At 42.2% G+C, this 19,409-nt stretch overlaps 1 protein-coding gene across 7 annotated transcripts in view; it reads right to left on the bottom strand.

Moving 5' to 3' along the window:
• Window positions 1-19,409, bottom strand: part of MTA1 (metastasis associated 1) — a 77,807-nt gene that overhangs the window by 1,656 nt on the left and 56,742 nt on the right. For 4 of the 7 annotated variants that reach the window (XM_072115262.1, XM_072115260.1, XM_072115261.1 and 1 more), the window contains exons 18-19: window positions 8,165-8,196; window positions 61-212 (exon numbers count right to left, since the gene is read on the bottom strand). In XM_072115262.1, coding sequence (XP_071971363.1) covers window positions 61-212; window positions 8,165-8,196 — 184 coding nt within the window. Of the gene's footprint in view, window positions 1-59; window positions 213-8,164; window positions 8,197-19,409 lie in introns of those variants that run through there. The other 3 variants (XM_072115263.1, XM_072115267.1, XM_072115264.1) reach the window with 2 other exon arrangements.

Raw genomic sequence — 19,409 nt, 5'->3', positions numbered from 1 at the left:
CAAACCGCCCAATCATGATCACTAGGACCCCTTTATCTAGGTGCTGTAATGACAACCTACCTGGTTTCTTCTGTCGCCATATAAAAAACATCATCGGGTGCATCAATCCAGTTCATCTGCCTCCTCTTGACCGGAGGCAGACAACCACCTCGGATTAATCTGACCTTTGCTGGGTAGGATTTCCCATTGAGCAGTAAGTTTCGGTTTGGTCCCTTTGGTGGGAAGAAAAAAAAATACAAAATAAAAACCATAATTCTTATGACTTGTGCTACATTTCACACAGTTAGAGATGAGACATTTCGCCTTGTTATATAGAAGCAGACTAGGATTAAATTTAAAAAAATTGTACTTTGAGATCATTTACAGGGTAATAGTTATCCAAAAATCCTGATCTGACCCCTCCCCCATTGCCTTGACAAGATATAGAAGTATCAAAATAACATGATTTATCTATGTGCTATACACATGCACATTCTGTTCATCCGAGCATGCATGTGTTTTGAATGGAAAGAGGGGATCAAGCTGTGGTAGGAAGCTCATGTCCTAATGAGAACAACAGAGTAGACATGTTGACATTCAATATGCCTGATCCTTTCATCACCAGACATCGGGCAAATATTAGATAGATGGTAGCTGAACCCAGGGTAAGGGGATGAGACATCCTTTCTAGAATTCCGTCTATTATGTGAACTTTCACCCCTTTACCTATTAAAAAAAAAAAATCTCACCAAAATTCAGTAAAATATAGCACCTAGAATGCTGCTGGTGTCATATTAAAGATGAGAATCTCATCATTTCAGATTGATGGTGTTGTAATCTACAGGACTGGAAATACATGTAGTTAAAGGCCTATTAGGATATGTAAGCTGCAGCTAAAGATCCAATTACTGCCTGTGTCTATGGGTCCATCGCTGCATACATTTATAAATATGTATTTCTGGTTCTGTAGCTTACAAAGTCATCAGCCTGATGTGACCTGAAAGATTAAATTCTTATCTTTAGTCCCTTCCTGAACGATTTTTGCTCTGCGCTTCTTTAAATGATGATATCTCTTGAAAAGCTTCACATATCATAACAATTTTACTTGGTTTTTACTTACATTGACTACAAATGTGAAAAAAGGCTTTTTTTTTTTTTAATGAGTAGTAATTTTTACCAAAAATATGTTATAAATATGCACGGCATTATTCCATCCCCCTTTCCTAGATGCAGCTGCTGAAGCAGAGGGTGCATGTACTTCTGCTAAGTGAAAGTCTCCAGCTGATTCTTCTGTATTCTGCCTCTAGCTGACAGGCTGGAGGGGGGGCACATTTCAAACGCCTATATCTCCTGAACCCTGGCACCTAGAAACACAATTCCCTTTAATATGATACAAGGATTGTGTATAGACGCTTAACATCAGAGATATTTACTTAAAATACAACTTTAAGGGTGGATATCTCTGGTTGTGTGAAGCAGCCATACACAATAAGATATCATAAAGTTATGGTATATTAATATGACTCACAGAATTGTGTTTCTAGGTGCCAGGGTTTCGGAGATAGTATAGGCATTTGAAGGTGGTCACTGTCTTGACTTTTATAAAAGCCCTTTTCTGCATGGGATGTGTACAAATAGCACATATATAGCTGTATGGCAGTCATGAAGGGGTTAATATGACACTAGCGCCATGTTTCAAGGTACTACTGTAGAAAAGTAGAAAGGTGACGCTCGCCCTGCAGCCTCTAAACTTGACTCATCTCAGATAAAATAAGACTTCGCTGCCCATTATAATATGACATGGCTTTGGAGGAGATTTTTGTTAATAGGTAAATGGATAAGATATCAGATGAGAGGGAATTCTAGAAAGGACATTTCTTACTGACTATTAATAGTGTTAGTTACAGTCAAAACGGCAGGCGTTGCACAAATCGTTTTGAGTACCGACTACAAGCGATAATGTGAAAGTAAAGATGAAAAGCAAAACAAAAAAAGAATGTGGATAACATGATAGAAACTAAGTAAACATTTAATTCAATCCCTGTACCGGGGAAGAGATGAGGAACCCAATGTAGGAGGTTACTGAGGTTTTGGTTATATAAAGAGTAGCTCCCGGCATTGCCCGGGATAGTAAATAACTGCTACAACAAAATAGAATATTTTATATGTATCTATAGACGGTCTCATTTCAGTGACGCTGGCTGTCTGTCGCCGGCTGTCTCATTTCAGTGACCCAGTCTGTCTGTCGCCGGCTGTCTCATTTCAGTGACCCAGTCTGTCTGTCGCCGGCTGTCTCATTTCAGTGACCCAGTCTGTCTGTCGCCGGCTGTCTCATTTCAGTGACCCAGTCTGTCTGTCGCCGGCTGTCTCATTTCAGTGACCCTGGCTGTCTGTCGCCGGCTGTCTCATTTCAGTGACCCAGGCTGTCTGTCGCCGGCTGTCTCATTTCAGTGACCCAGGCTGTCTGTCGCCGGCTGTCTCATTTCAGTGACCCAGTCTGTCTGTCGCCGGCTGTCTCATTTCAGTGACCCAGGCTGTCTGTCGCCGGCTGTCATTTTGTCTATGGGGAAATTTATCAAAAGTGTCTGAGAGCAGAACTGCTCTAGATGCCCATAACAACCAATCAGAGCTCAAGTTTCATTTTTGCACTGTTTAGATAATTACAGCTGATTAGAAAATTACAGCTATAATACAGGTGGGTAATAAGTGGATTTTGGAAAGCGCGTTGTTAAAATTTTTGGATCAAAACCTGGTCTATGACGTTCACAGGGAGCAGCAGTGCAAAATTTGGCAATTATAAATTTGACGAGGCAGATTCCTTTAGCGGACACGGATACCCACACACACCTTTTTAGTAATATTTAATACCTTCTCATACAAACAGTCGCGGGGAATCATGAGGATTTCGGAGCACCCGTTATGCAGGATGACAATGTCCCTTCTATAGCAATCTCATACTTGTACAATTCTTCTCACACTCCCTCCCTGCCGGCTGGTCTTAACCTTGTGCAAAAAAGCCGCCAGACGGCTTAGAGTAGATGTCTATAATATATAGTAAGCTGTATATAGTCTACTAAGTGGCAAATAAGACCATAATTAAGGACACAAATGATAGCCGCACAATTGAGGGGTCAGGCTGCTTCTCTGACAGATCTCTCTGCAGCAGTGAGTGTGAGAAGCATCTACTGAAACCACCTCAACCACAGTGGTACCTTGTAGGACGAGCCTAATTCATTCTGGGAACATGCTTGTAATCCAAGGCACTCTTATATCAGAGCACATTTTCCCATAGGAAATCATTGAAAAGCAGACGATTCGTCCCTCAACAAAAGAATACCTTGGATTACAAGCAAAACTCTTACTTGTAATCCAAAATGCTCGTATAGCAAAGCAAGATTTCCCATATGAAATAATTGTTTTTGGGACTTTAAATTTATTTAGGTTTTATTTTTTCAAATCACTTTCTTAGACTCTGGTCATCACTTCACTGCAATACTGTTACCAGCAAACACACATAGCTCTGCTACAACACACACACACACTTCATACCCAATCACTACATTCAAGCTCTTGCAGAGCCGACAAGAGCAATGCAGAGGCTCTTCTCTCTCTCAGATCGGGTGAAGCTCGTTGACACAGATTGATGGAGGAGTGAACAGTGACCCAATAGAAAAAGTAAAGAGCCATAGACTTGAGATATCATGGACTGAAGGTATATCAAGCATTCAGTGGTGAAGAGCCATGAAGGAATAAGTCTATCTGCACTCGATCTTTTGGCAAAAAATTGTTTCCCTTACATCCACAAAATCACTTTTTATCTTATATTATCTGACATCAATGGGGTCGGCCCCTCCCATCTACTCCTCCTTATGCCTCCTTACTGGTCACAGTTCATGTCATGTGACCAGAGTGCCATCATCTAAGGTCCTTTAGCCTCTTAACAATAGCAAACTGTAACCCATGCATGTATCTGGCCACATACATGGTGTACAGTTTGCAATTGTTAGAAGGCTAAAGGACCTGCAATGATAACACTCTGGCCACATGGCATGAATGTAACACAAGGCACCGTGTTAAAAAAATTTACACAATATTTCTTATCAGTAATTAGTGCATTATATGTCTGTAGTTGAATATTAGCAGACTGTCCCGAAGTACAAGGAGGCAGAGCAGTAATTTGAAGAGACACAGAGCTGTCAGTCACAATAGTGGGGCGGGATTCACTGCCAGCCTAGGCGAGGAGAAGAGTCACAGACACCAGACATGAGTCATAAACGCTAATTTGCATATCAGAAAACCATCTGTAATGATACAGTACATAACCATGATAATGGTAGTGCTCAAATCTTGTACATAACCCAGGGACTGCCTGTACAGAGGGGAAAACTGAATCAAATTCATACATATAGAAACAGACACATGAAAAAGTACTATCGGTATAAAAGCCAAGCCTTCATGTTATCTAGCACTTCTAGACTGTGAAGCATTATGATGTAAAACAGTCAACTTTCCCAGAGAAAAGCCTGATAACAAACTGTAAATACTCTATAAAGCGCTTTGTAATTTGATCAATTCTAACTGCTGGAGGGGAGGGGATTTCTGCTCACTTTGGAGGGAGGGGAGGTCATGTGATTGTTGCCCTCTGTGTAGCTAGCGGGAAAGCTGTGTTGCTGCAAATCTGTGGATGTAGGGCTACCCTGTTCTCTATCAGTCACTCCATCCCAGTCTGTGATTTTCTTCTGAACTTTCCCTGTCATTCTCTGCCCCTCAAGCTGTGTCATACTCTCTTCACCCCCACCTTGTACTATCCAGACACTATCCTCACACCAGGGAAGCTGTTAACCCTTAAAGTACAACTGTAAAGTATAAAAAACTTTTGCCTAACTCTGCTCTAAGCAATAATAAGCAATGCATCAATTCTCTAATTTAATTAGCTAACTCCAGGTGTTTAGCTGCTAGCACATCTTCTGTCTGGCTTCCTGGTAACGATGGGAATCCGTACAGAAAGACTGGAGAAGAGAAGGAGGCTTGTTTGGAGGGGTAGTAGGAGACGAGTACAAGAAAATAGGACTTTTGAGTGACTCATGACATGCTATAGGTCGTCCAATTACAAACATGCTGTCTGAAGCATATGAATGTGCTTAGTTTTCAGGCCTCCGTGCCCTTGAGCTAATGTCACAACCAGGGAGAGCCTCCCACTTCAGTAGTAACTGAATATGATTTTATTTGAAGATATACCAGCGTGTATCTAATGCTAGGAAGAAGCCAGCAGCATGTTACAGGTATTGTTGGATTGTTGTGAAAGGTCCTCTCCAGCTGTGCTAAAACTATATTTGTCAGTAACTTCACAGTTACTCTTTAGTGCCCAAATATAGACTAAACACTTCATTTAACGGTTTCACTGCTGGTTTCTACTACTTATACCATATTCATCCATGTGCTGGAAGCTGCCAAGCTAGTCACTGTATAGATCCTGTATGTACACATTATGCAGAGTTCATTGTATTGTATGTACAAATCTCACTTAGTTACATCTCCCTGAAGTTACGTCATGAGATGACACACAAAGCATCAAGGGAATTAAGGGCATCTTCTAACCAACTCGGCTTTAGGGCAAAGACAGGAAGAGCTTCGTCTCTGCTTACTTCACTGCTGATGAGGTGGATTTCTGATTAGTATCAGAACAAAAAAAATAACATAAATGTAGAAAGAAAAGGTCAAGAAGAACAATATGGGCGTTGTTCTGTTCATTTTTAAAGGGGTAAATTTACATATGACAAGTTAGTAAAAATCATCATGGTATCAGAGATACTGTTTTAGTAATGAAGTGACAGATAAACAGAAAACAGAGGCATCTAATGGATCTTAATGTTATATTGGGTTGTGTCAAATTTGACCGATTCTGAGATGAAGGCTCCTTACAGAACATTTGATGCAGGCATGAAACTAAATTTGGCCTGATCTATGTGTATTAAATAGATTCTAGGTTGTCTTAGGCTGAATGGCTACTAGTACTATGTAGCATTACAGACTCAAAAGGTGGCCCATACACACAGTCTAAAGTTGACCAAAATGGTCAATTTATCAAAAAGAACAAATTGTCAAGTGTAATTTGAGAACACATATATTCATTTAAGCTGACGACTCTTAGCGCCAATGTATGATAAATCTATCATTATGCAGTATGTCCACTATCGTATGATGGTGTCCTCGCACTCCACTAGATCATCAGGAGGCTCCGGGCTCCTGATAAATCCTGGCGGGAATCTGCACAGGTCCCTGTGCAGGCGAGGTACTACTGCTCCTGGTCTGACCTAAGCTGCACCTGCACGGGCACAGGCTATAGCCACTGTGCAGGTTTGGGGCAGGAACATCCCACACAGGCCCACTGCTCGGTCCGGAAATGGCTCCTCCCTGTCCAACCATCACTGGTCCAGCCGGGAATTGTGACTAATTCACAACAGGCTTGTACACCTGTTTTTAAATGAACTCCATTGTAGGTGAATATGTATGGCCAGGTATGTGTGTATGTATGTATTCGTTCAGTGGTCAGTCATTTATGTGGAGCTAATGTATGTATAAAATAAATCAAACTGCCCAGCTATATCACACACTATCAGGGCAGTGTCAGGACCTAGTATACCCTGCAACTGCCACCCCGACTGCAACCTTACCCTGTGCTCGGTCTCCTTACCCTACAATTGGCGGGAAGGGATGCAGGAGGTAAGGTGCATTTATTGCGGCGTCCACACCGACATCCCCTACCACACGTGAGTTGCTCCACTGGCTCTCCGTATCCGGGTGTTCCCAGCCCGACTCACATGTGCGGCATCACTGTGCCGTTGCGGTGCCTGACCTGCACCACTTTATCTGGATCGGCTTTTTCCCCTGGCCTGCATCTCTAAGGAAGGTAAGAATGTATCATTCCCTCATTCCGAGCACATACATTGAGCTCTCACTCTGGCCACTGACTGTGCCTTCCCCTCCATCCACAGATCTTTTGTTTTCCGGGGCATACGTGCACACCTCGGATACCCCTTGTGCTTTACCTTACCAACCATCACCAACATCTTGGTAAGCGTCACCTGCCTTACTTATCACATTCAAATTATACCTATTTACTGATTTGGCACTTGATTTTTTTAACAGGTGGCATTTCCCCTGAGGAGCATATTGTCATATTGGTGAAACATGGCATGTAGGGAATCCTGACCTACAAGAACACATTTTACATTGATTTTTGGGAATAACTGACAAATAAACATTATACCTCCTATTTGGGTATCCTGACTAGTACTGTTTCTGCATTTTCTGCTTCCATTATCATCCTATGACTGTCTGCACACGACATCCAACTGTTTGTATACAACGTCCATTGTGGGCACATTACTAGGTCCATGGCAGCAACCACAGCACTTGACGCAAGGCCTCCTTTCACGTGCCCAAATACATACCTTACCTCCTGCATCCCTTCCCGCCTATTGTAGGGTAAGGAGACCGAGCACAGGGTAAGGTTCAAGTTGGGGTGGCAGTCGCCTAGGGCTGCGGCCCCGAGTTGAGGTAGGGTATACTAGGTCCTGACACTGCCCTGATAGGGTCTGATAGGGACGCCCTGCTCCACACATCCCACTGGGTATGCTACTTCTACCTATAAGCTGTCGGTTTTTAGTGATCTACTGACTCTTGTGATCCTATATATTGTTAATTTGATTTTATCCAATTGATTCGAATAAGTTACTTTTTAATATAGCTTTCCGCCATTTGTACTCCCACATATTTTCCGCTAGGTGGAAGAGGTCGGGAACATACGTTCACCCACCTACTGTACTTTCAGCTATATCACACAGCAACAAACATCACTCTCCAAGGTACATTAAGGCAAACAAAAAACATATATGATCTATTTCATGTGCAGAATAAAAAAAAAAAAAATCTCTCTGATCATGTAAGAAAACAAAAACAATACATCAGGAATAATAAATGCCAAATCAGACTGTAACACCCCTTGCACCCTCCCTAAATAAAACGAAAAATAAAAGATGTCAGAAACATACAAAAAAATATAGAGCCATGTGCCGAATTTCAGGTGCACGGAGCCACTTCAAGCTAACTGCATTGGAAGCTTTGATTTATTTATTCATTTATTTATTTTTTTTTGTTTCTCTTTAGATGAACATTATCTTACCATTTGTCTGGTTTGTCCATGGTTAGGAATACCTAACAAACATGAAAAAAATAGATTTGGTAAGACATTGTTTCTGAGTAGTTTCTGCAAATTTCATTTCACAACACATTTCAAAACACTGTTAAAAAAAAAAAAATTAAAAAAAAATGTAAAATAACACGACATAAACTGCACTGTACAATAATAATACACCAGTTAGTCATTAATCCCTATAGCTCAGCGTTCCAGCACTCGCCACTAACCCAAACCGCAAGCGTTAGGGCTAACTCCATCCAAAAAAAGTTTCTTAAGGGGGTTCACAAATGTCCTACGTTTTACAACACGACTCCACAACTGGGGATAAGATGATTTGGGAAGACACAAGGTGACAGACACTAGTATTTTTCGGAAAAAGTCTTAAGATTCTGGAAAGGTATAAGGGATCGGTATTCGGCCTCACACACTACAGTACTTTGGGCCATGAACTGGCCGCATAACTTGAAGCTAGTCCATGGCCCCCGATAACTTCTATAATGCAAGGCAGTGGTGCGGCCTCCGTCTCATGGCACGGGCCAGGCGGCCACTCAGCCATATATAGAGCAGGTCTGACTCCACTTTCCATTTGGGTTCATGTGTGACCTTCCTGACCCAGACATATTGTAGGATAGGCTATTAACGCCACTAGCAACTTACCATGGCTTTTATTGGCCAGGAGTGTTCCGTTAGCCAATCACAGCCATGGCTATACAGGGGCGTTAATTTTCCAGAATTTGGCAATAAGTTTGGGTCACGTGAGGTACATACGAAGTTTTTGTTGCTGAACTCTATTTGACACTTTAAATGGGCACGAGTCTGACAAAGTCTTTAGATTGGGTAATTCTGTAAAGCTAAGCTCACCCCGCCAGCCAGGCTGTGGATATTGCACGTGTTAGTGCTCATGTAGTCTTACTCTAGAAAAGTTTTTTGAAACTTGACATGAGATTTTGTTTAAAGGCCCTACCATAAACATTAGAGAAACGATGGCCGAATCTTTTGATGTAGGAGGAACCAGTTGACCGTTTACGGTGTAAGTAGGCCTCTCATTACTATATGCAGTCAGAAATCATCTATAGATTGAGTGCGTCCCCAGTTCTTTTAACCCTAGAATGCATACCTGGGGCCTCGCAGGCCCGCTCTGTTAGTTGTTTTCTTTTTACTGCAAGATTACTTTAGTTAGAATTCTGAAAGTCTAGGTATTCCTCTGTTATATAGTTGTTAGTCATTTCCAGTTGTTCATATATTTTTATGTTACAGGCATTTCAGTATATAAACTGTTTTTTGTGAATACCCCATATTTACATACCTGGGGCCTTTTAGGCCCATACTAGGTCTACATGTGATCCTAAGTCTTTTTGTCTTTTCTGTTGCTGGGGAAAACTGTGACTTAGGCTGCATTCACACTGCTGTTGCCCGCCATACTGTACCGTAGCAGGGCAACGGCAGGGTGCTGGGGGAGGAGGTGAGCGCAACTCACTCCCGCCCCTCTCCATAGGGATACATGGCGCATGGGGCCGTATTACGGGAAAAGATAGGACAAATCCTATCTTTTTCCCAGGTACGGAGCAATACGGTGGCGCACGTGTGCTGCACCGTACCGCTCCCGTAGGGCGCCATGCGCCCATTGCCGTCTATGAGAGACGTATATCGGCCGTATATACGTCCCCCATGTGGTCGTGTGAATGTAGCCTTAGTCTTTATGACTCTGCTGTTGCTGCGCAGAGTGTGGATTGTGCCTGACTACATGGTCATGTGATCTTGGGAAGGAGGCTACCTCATGATGTCATGCGTCTCTGACATCATCATAGTTCCTGAACAGGAAGGAGTCAGCTTTCTTGTTTCTTGAAAAAGAAACTCTGAGCTCCAAAAATCCAAAGATTTCCACTTCACCTAAAAGAAGGTGAGACAGGTGAAGTGCACAGACACTAACAAAGAGTCTACAACCCTTATTGTAATCATTTTTTTTCATTAGTTTACTGACATCTAAGGTTACAATGGCACAGTCTACATCCAGGGGTTTGACTGACCAAGAAATCAAAGCAATCATTTTTGATAGTGAACTTTCTTTGTCTGATGAAGAGTACATGCCACCAGCTAATGTCTCTACTTCATCATTGAGTGATTCTTCAGATGATGAAGAAGAAATGGATCCAGCAGAAAGTACAACCACAACATCCAAAACAAATGTTTTTTGGGACAGTACTCCTAGGGTTCTTGGGTGCACCCCATCACATAATATTGTAAGAGTTACTCAAGGAACTGTAGGAATTCCACAATTCTTGTCCAAAAGAGATTTTCTGTAAGCTATGATCAGATGTGGTATACGTTTTCAGGAACATCCAGAGCCAAGAGACAAAAAAAGAAAGCAATGTTACATTTGTCCAGCAAAGAAGGACAGGAAATCGGAGCGTGTCTGTACCACTTGTGGACAAAATGCCTGCAAGGATCATTCTTCCGAACAGATAACATGTGAAAGATTTTGCGGTCATTAGTAAATTCGAAAAGGAAACTTTGAAAGGGAAATTCCTGCAGCATGTTTACTGCAACTTTAATATAAAAAAAAAAAAAAACTTTTAGACAAAAAAACATTACTATAAAGAGTTATATCAAATGAGTATATTGACCGTTTTAAGCCCGTTCAGTTACTTTGGGGTTTTTTTTGCACAAAATGTTTTGAATTATTCACATCTTAGGATGCATTCTCACTAGCGCTGGTGTTTGCCAGGAGGTGATCTGTAATGGATATGATCTCTTGGTAACTCCAGTTAAGGCTGCCGGGATGCCCGGATTCTACCAGCCTTAGCTGGGGACACCAGGAGGTCAGATCCATTACAGATCCCCTCCTGGCAGACACCAGCGCTAGTAGGAATGCATCCTTACTTTGCATTTTTCAAATAAACTTTGAAAAGTATTTTTATTTGAGTTATTCCATGTTATTTGCACATGGGCCTGAAAGGCCCCAGGTATGTAAAAGTGTAGATTTTTATGGTCATGCATTCTAGGGTTAAACCCTATCTCTCCCCCCAAGGAGATAGGTGGTTGCTAGAGGTGTCCATCAATGGATCAGTGGATTACTCCCCTTTGTTTTTGCCTACAACCATTCTTGTTTTGGCCAGAGACCACTAATTTATGGCGTTGGGCACATTTTGGCTAAGGCTACATCACAAGGTTTAGTGATGAGTCGCAATAAAATCCTGGAATTAACTTCCCCCCCCCCCCCCCACTCCCCATTAAGCTGGGCAGAAAAATTCTAATGTAAAAACAGAGCCTTACATGTTGTAGTGATCCTCTGCTGAACTCGCCAACCACCACAACCAGCTACAGGACTTAGGCCATGCTCGCACTTTTCTATTGGAGCAAAACTGGTTCTTGTACTAAAACCACAATTAAAAAAATAAAAATCTGCGTGACCGTCCTTACGCAAAAGCTTTTTCAAAAGAAATCCCATTTTATCAGAACAATGCCTGAATTTACATCTACATTAACAAAAATGCAGCATTTCACAGATACAATTCCAACCTGTCCCTATCAGTCCTGGTGTACACAATTTTAGTTGCCTCTAGACACGACCCTGAAACTTCTGACTCAGAAATCCAAAATGCCGGTGCGACCCTGTGTGAGGCCGTGCTGCTGAGTTTCTCTGTCTCTGCTCCCTGCACTCTAGCCCCACCCCCTGCACTTTAGCACGACCCCCTGCAGTCCAGGACGGAGCTCACAATGACACATACACTGACTTCCTGCCGGCAGCAGCAACATGATGAGAACTACAAGCTACTAACAGATAAAGAACTTATCTGGGGAGGCACAGCTGGAAGGCACGGGAGATCTAGTGTGTTGTGGAAAAGCAGAGATATTGGAGAGCTGACTGTCATTGTGTGCAATAGGCATCTAATGGATCTCATCATCTCTGATCTGTCTCATCTCTCTCTATACAAGTACAATGTTCAGAAGTCAGATGAAAGTGTATATAAACCTGTACCCTGATAATCTAACCACATTGTCAGCTCACAGAACTAGATGGACCATAATGTGTCTGCATAGAGAGTCCCCGTACATACTCTGGAATTTTGCACTGACCAGCCGAGGGTGGGATAGGAGCTAAAACAGCAATAAAATTGAGTAAAATTGTGAAGTAAAGGGTTAAAAATTATCCTTATTGTGTAAACATCACTACGGGATTGAAATTTGAGAATTTTCTTTCATGGGAAAACCCATTTAAAGAGCTACATCATCGCATCTCCCAATTCCATAGTATAACCTTCCAGTCAATTGTTGATACCTGAGTGGATGCATTGGTCACATGACGTATTCAACTGTGATTGGCTGCAACAGTCACGTGGCCACCGACACATGGCCGCATCAATCAAGGGACCAAAGTCTTTGCTGTTGGAACGGAGAGTATAACTGGAAAACCCATTTGCTGCAAAATTGGATGAATCCAATGGATATACACTCACCGGCCACTTTATTAGGTACACCATACTAGTAACGGGTTGGACCCCCTTTTGCCTTCAGAACTGCCTCAATTTTTTGTGGCATAGATTCAACAAGGTGCTGGAAGCATTCCTCAGAGATTTTGGTCCATATTGACATGATGGCATCACACAGTTGCCGCAGATTTGTCGGCTGCACATCCATGATGCGAATCTCCCGTTCCACCACATCCCAAAGATGCTCTATTGGATTGAGATCTGGTGACTGTGGAGGCCATTTGAGTCCAGTGACCTCATTGTCATGTTCAAGAAACCAGTCTGAGATGATTCCAGCTTTATGACATGGCGCATTATCCTGCTGAAAGTAGCCATCAGATGTTACAGGGTACATTGTGCTCATAAAGGGATGGACATGGTCAGCAACAATACTCAGGTAGGCTGTGGCGCTGCAACGATGCTCAATTGGTACCAAGGGGCCCAAAGAGTGCCAAGAAAATATTCCCCACACCATGACACCACCACCACCAGCCTGAACCGTTGATACAAGGCAGGATGGATCCATGCTTTCATGTTGTTGACGCCAAATTCTGACCCTACCATCCGAATGTCGCAGCAGAAATCGAGACTCATCAGACCAGGCAACGTTTTTCCAATCTTCTACTGACCAATTTCGATGAGCTTGTGCAAATTGTAGCCTCAGTTTCCTGTTCTTAGCTGAAAGGAGTGGCACCCGGTGTGGTCTTCTGCTGCTGCAGCCCATCTGCCTCAAAGTTCGACGTACTGTGCATTCAGAGATGCTCTTCTGCCTACCTTGGTTGTAACGGGTGGCGATTTGAGTCACTGTTGCCTTTCTATCAGCTCGAACCAGTCTGCCCATTCTCCTCTGACCTCTGGCATCAACAAGGCATTTCCGCCCACAGAACTGCCGCTCACTGGATGTTTTTTCTTTTTCGGACCATTCTCTGTAAACCCTAGAGATGGTTGTGCGTGAAAATCCCAGTAGATCAGCAGTTTCTGAAATACTCAGACCAGCCCTTCTGGCACCAACAACCATGCCACGTTCAAAGGCCACAAATCACCTTTCTTCCCTATACTGATGCTCGGTTTGAACTGCAGGAGATTGTCTTGACCATGTCTACATGCCTAAATGCACTGAGTTGCCGCCATGTGATTGGCTGATTAGAAATTAAGTGTTAACGAGCAGTTGGACAGGTGTAACTAATAAAGTGGCCGGTGAGTGTACATTGTTTCACGACAATAGTAATTTTACATGTAAATGATAATGATGAAAATTGATTTTTGACGGCAAAAATGTTTTCCTTCAAAGGGAACCTGTCACCAGAAGGCTGAACTTCAGTGGTGACAGATTCCAACAGGCACCACTAAATGCATTCCATACGTGTTCTAATCTTACCTTAGTTGTCTGTGAACTATGTTCAGCCAAAGTTTACCTGGCTCCCTGCCAACAGGTCCTGCTCAAGTCCTGGGGGATGTAGCATTTCAAACTGCAACATTTGTTGGCTAATTAGCATAGTGGTTCAGCTCTGCCCCCACTTGTCAAAAGTTCATGAACTGAACACACGAAGGTATGATCAGAACATGTATGCAATGTACTTAGCGGTGCCTATTGGAATCTGTCACCACTGAAATTTGACCTTCTGGTAACAGGTTCCCTTTAACCTATGAGGGCTTGTTTTTTGCTGAATGAGTTCTATTTTTAAATTCCACCACTTCTATGGAAATATTATTTATTTATTTCTGTGGGTAGAATTAGCTTCATTTCTTTTTATCATCATGCTAGGGTGAAATTAAAGGACATCTACCACCAGTATCAAGGGTTGTAAACTAAGCACACTAACATGCTGGTGTGTGTTCCCTCTGGCAGGATCTGCTCTTCTTAAAGCCTCTTATGTCCTTGTTTTTAAGAAGGTTTTAAATATTATGCAAATGAACCTGAGGGGCCCCAGTCTCCATTAACATCCATAGGCCCTCAGATTCATTTGCATAATTTTAACCCCTTAAGGACGCAGGGTTTTTCGGCCGATTTCTCACTCTCCAACTTCAAAAATCCATAACTTTTTCATTTTTCCGTGTACAGAGCTGTGTGAGGGCTTATTTTGTGCGTAACAAATTTTTCTTTCCCGTGATGTTATTTATTTTAACATGCCGTGTACTGCGTAGCTGAAAAAAAATTCCAAATGTGGAAAAATTGAAAAAAAACGTCACGTGCGTCACGTTCTTGTGGGCTCAGTTTTTACGACTTTCACTCTTCGCTCCAAATAACATGCCTACTTTATTCTTTGGTTCGGTGCGATCGCGGTGATACCAAATTTATATAGGTTTTATTGTGTTTTAATACATTTTCAAAAATTAAACGAATGTGTACAAAAAAGAAAAAAAATTTTTTGCCATCTTCTGACGCTAATAACTTTTTCATACTTTGGCGCACGGAGATGTGTGAGGGGTCATTTTTTGCGAAATGAGCCGACGTTTTCATTGCTACCATTCTGAGGTCTGTGCGATATTTTGATAATTTTTTATTTCATTTTTTATGTTATGTAAAAAGGTGTAAAAGTCGCATTTCGGACATTTGGGCGCCATTTCCCGCCTCGGAGGTCACCGCCGGCCGTAACCGTTTTTATATTTTGATAGATCGGGCATTTTGGGACGCGGCGATACCTAATATGTTTGTGATTTTTACTGTTTATTATGTTTTATATCTGTTCTAGGGAAAGGGGGGTGATTTGAACTTTTAATATTTTATTAATTTTTTTTATTTTTTTAAACTTTTTTTTTTCACTATCTTTTAGACCATCTAGGGTACATTAACCCTAGATGGTCAGATCGCTGCTACCATATAATGCAATACTTCTGTATTGCAATATATGGCATTTTTGCAGCACATTCATTACAATGAGCCACTGGCTCATTGTAACGAATCTGCAGCTGCCAGATAGCCTTGTGTCAAAAGAAGACACGAGGCTACCATGGCAACCGATCGCCGCCCCCCGATGACGTTCGGGGGCGTGGCGATCGAAAAAAAGATGGCGGCGCCCGCGCGCCGCCGTCTTTTAAATGCCGCCGGCGACTTTGCCGGCGGCAACGGGGGGGTTAATAGCCGCGATCGGTGCTAGCACCGACCGCGGTTATTAGCGGTGAGGGTTTTATGCATTTTGCAAAAACCCCCACCTTTGTATGAAGAGGACTCAGCCCGTGAGCCCTCTTCATACATCCCTTATACCTCTGCGCCGTAGAGCTACGGCGCAGAGCGTTAAGGGGTTAAAAAGCTGTTTTTTTTTTCCTTGCAAATACAAGGGGACATAAGAAGCTAAAAGAAGAGCAGATCCTGCCAGAGGAGGCACACACCAGTATGTCAGTGTGCTTGGTTTACAATCTATCCAGGGCTGAGTTTACAGTAGGGAAGCTGGAACCTTGCAGCACTCCATGTAAACACTTTGACCTCATTTGCATATCAAACAAACAGGATTTTTCATTTATAGCAGTTGTGTGTTTCTACATCAAAAGGTACAACCAGAATGTGTGTAACAGTAGGATTATCTGGGGGAGGAATCATTTATGCTGGTAGATTCCCTTTACTGAACTTTCAATGCACTTTACCAACTGATCAATGTTTTGTTACATTTCACACAAGTTGCTGTTCGCCAATAAGCTTTACAGCAAAATTCACAAAAATAGTTTGATCCACAAATCACCCTATTTCCTGGTCCAATTAGTATTGGTATTTAAACAGTCCTCCTTATCATGCTGTTCAAACAGTTTCAGGCTACATTCACATGACCGTAGGGGGAACGTATATACAGCCATACATATGACCCCCCCCCCTAGGCCGGCAATGGGCGTACACAGCGATACGGTGCAGAACCGTACACGGGAAAAAGATAGGACATGTCCTAGATTTCCCGTGTTATGGTGCCATGCATCGCTATGGAGAGGGAAGGGGGTCACCACTCCATTGCGCCAAACGTATGCCCGCCCTGGTAATGTAGCCTTACACTTAGACCAAGACAACCCCTAACAGATACACTGGAAGAGTCACAGAGACGCAGAGAAGTTGAGATCCTTTGGCCACATTGAACACCGATGACCGCTTCATTGTGGAACCGGATAATTAATGGCGCACAAATCAAGTCACATTCAAAAGACTTTATATCAGCATGGTCTTTGTGGTAGACGAACTGCAAGGGCAGCTGACCACACCGGACGAGGAACCAGTAGGCCTCATTGTCAGTGAGACAAGACATTGTAAGCTACAATTGATGCTCATGGTCACGTGGCATGTTAATGAGAAATTGAATTGGTTGGCCACTCTTTTATATAAGTTGCCCATTCACCTTCACTGCCTTGTGGATAATCCCTGAATGTTCATCGAGTGATGCAGCAGTCCTGCTACTTACTTTAGTGATGTGTGCAGACTCTCTGCAATGATTTCTTTACATGTTTGAGCTTTGCTGAATGGGAGGAGCTGTAGCAGGAGAGATATAACTCATCCTCCTCCTCCCTCCCCTCTCCCGGTCTCTGTCAGTGAGGAAGGACTGTGAGGAGAGAGACACAATGGGTGAGGCTGTGAGGACTGCCCAGAACAGTGAGAGAGGGGTAGCTGTGTGTATATGCAGAGGGCAGCATGGTGAGAACAGGGAAAAGCTGAACCTCTTTTCGAAATCACTATTGCAGCGTCTACTTACATACCCTACTTTAATAATATACTATTACTGCAGAGGGAACATTTTACTTTTTTCTTTAAAACCCGAACCCACCCACCCCCCCCCATTTTGTTATGTTGAGGCCATGTGTTCAAATAAAAAAAATTTCAACTTATCAATCTGCACTCATTAAAAGTCAAACATTGACCTCATCATCATGTACTAAGTCATGACTAGGGATAATAGCCAAATCATCTCCCTAAAAAATGCATATGTGAGACAATGGACCCTATCCAACCAGGGTTTTAAATAAGGTGCTTAAAATAAGTAACCAGTAAAGGCACTGAATACTAATGTGAATGCAGTACAGGCAGTCCCTGAGTTAAGGAAACCCGACTTGAACATAACTAGTTACAGATGGACCTCTTGTGAAGCTCTATGGATGCTACAGTGGTCAACTATAGTGTCTGCATTAAAGCTTTATTAATAATCTTTGTTCGTTCCAATGACAACCCGGAAGCATTTCCAATGCATTGGAAGCTGAAAATTAATGTGTTAAGACCATATAAAAAAAATGTTAAAAATCCTGTCACCAGTAATATAATTTTTAGCTCCTTTCTGTAGCCTATGATTTTAAAAATGCCTTCGTCAGCATTCTGAATCATTTCAGTCGTTTTATATAAGTTCATTTCACATTATCTGGATCCCTGCCAACAGCGTGTGGTGAGTCCCCAGGGGAGGGGCAGCTGCAGACTGTGTGTGCCTTTGTCGCCCCCACTCTCCCCACTTTCTGTCGTGTGTATTGAGCAGGCAGGAGAGGGGATGGCGTGGAGGAGAGTAAGAATACATAAGAAGACAGACACATTACCTGGCTCCCTGCCAGCAGCATGTGGTAAGTCTCGGGGGAAGGGGAAGCTGCAATCTGTGTGTTTGTGTCTCCTGATGTATTCTTACTGTCCACTCTGCTCCATCCCCGCATCATATTGGATGCTGTGGCCTTCTCTCTTTTTTTGTCGAGGAGAGGAGACTAACACAGGCACACAGACTGCAGCTGCTCCTCCCCAGGGACTCACTACACACAGCTGGCAGGGAGCCAGGTAATGTAAATCAAACGAATTTAAACTACTGAAATGATTCAGAATCCTGACAAAGGCCTTTTTAAAATCAACATATCATAGGATATTGGAACCTGTCACCAGCTAAAAATTGCATTCCTGGTGACAGTCTCCCTTTAAAGGGAACCTGTCACTAGGAGACCCATTTTTAGCACTCCCCCAGTCCCCACAGAGCATAGTACATACACTGCCAAAGAGTTTTTGTATTAAAAATTGGTTTTACAGAAAAAAAGATAGGTTATATTGTACCTTTCATTAGCATCTGCTGTGTGACTAGGCAGTTGCCAATTGGGAGGGGCTGGAAAGGAGCAATGGGAAAATTTGGGATGTGTGTAGAGCAATGGGAAAATTTATCCCAAACTGTGGAAGACAAATTCTGACTTTCTAGAAGCAGAAAATGATTTGAAAAGCTAAAAAATAAATGTAAAAAAAAATTTCAATATTTTCCCCCCACATTTAAGTTCCATTACTATCTTTATGATCCATAGAATTAAGAGGATGAAAATATGATCGATTTGTACTTGCCTCCACTACAAAAAACAAATACATAAATAAATAACATATTACAGAATGGTAACACAAATCACTGCCAACACATTATGCCAAAAACAAGCCCTGAATGAAACAAGCTTGTTGAATAAAAAAAATGTAAAAATTAAACCTGAAATATTTTTTTTATTGCACAGAAAACCATGAATTCCATCCTTTCCCTGGGAAAAAAAAATACCACTTACTGAATATATTATATACACCCAACAATAGCCCCATGTAAAATATAACCAGTCATGTGATAACAAGCCCTCTTAAAATATATAGAAACAGAAAATGTTTAAATAAATAAAAAGCTATGGTTGTGAGAATATTTTTAATTTTTTTTTACAAATTTACTCGATCAAGAGTGATTTACTATGATTTTATCCCCCTTCTGGGACCCTCATTGTTGTGGTTTTTCTTACATTTCTCAGCCCCTTAGACACCAGTATGTTCAGGATATTGTAGTATAGCCCATTCACTTCACAAA

This window comes from Engystomops pustulosus, chromosome 7 (assembly GCF_040894005.1).
Source record: "Engystomops pustulosus chromosome 7, aEngPut4.maternal, whole genome shotgun sequence".
Classification (NCBI taxonomy): domain Eukaryota; kingdom Metazoa; phylum Chordata; class Amphibia; order Anura; family Leptodactylidae; genus Engystomops; species Engystomops pustulosus.
This window is presented reverse-complemented; position numbering and strand designations above follow the sequence as displayed.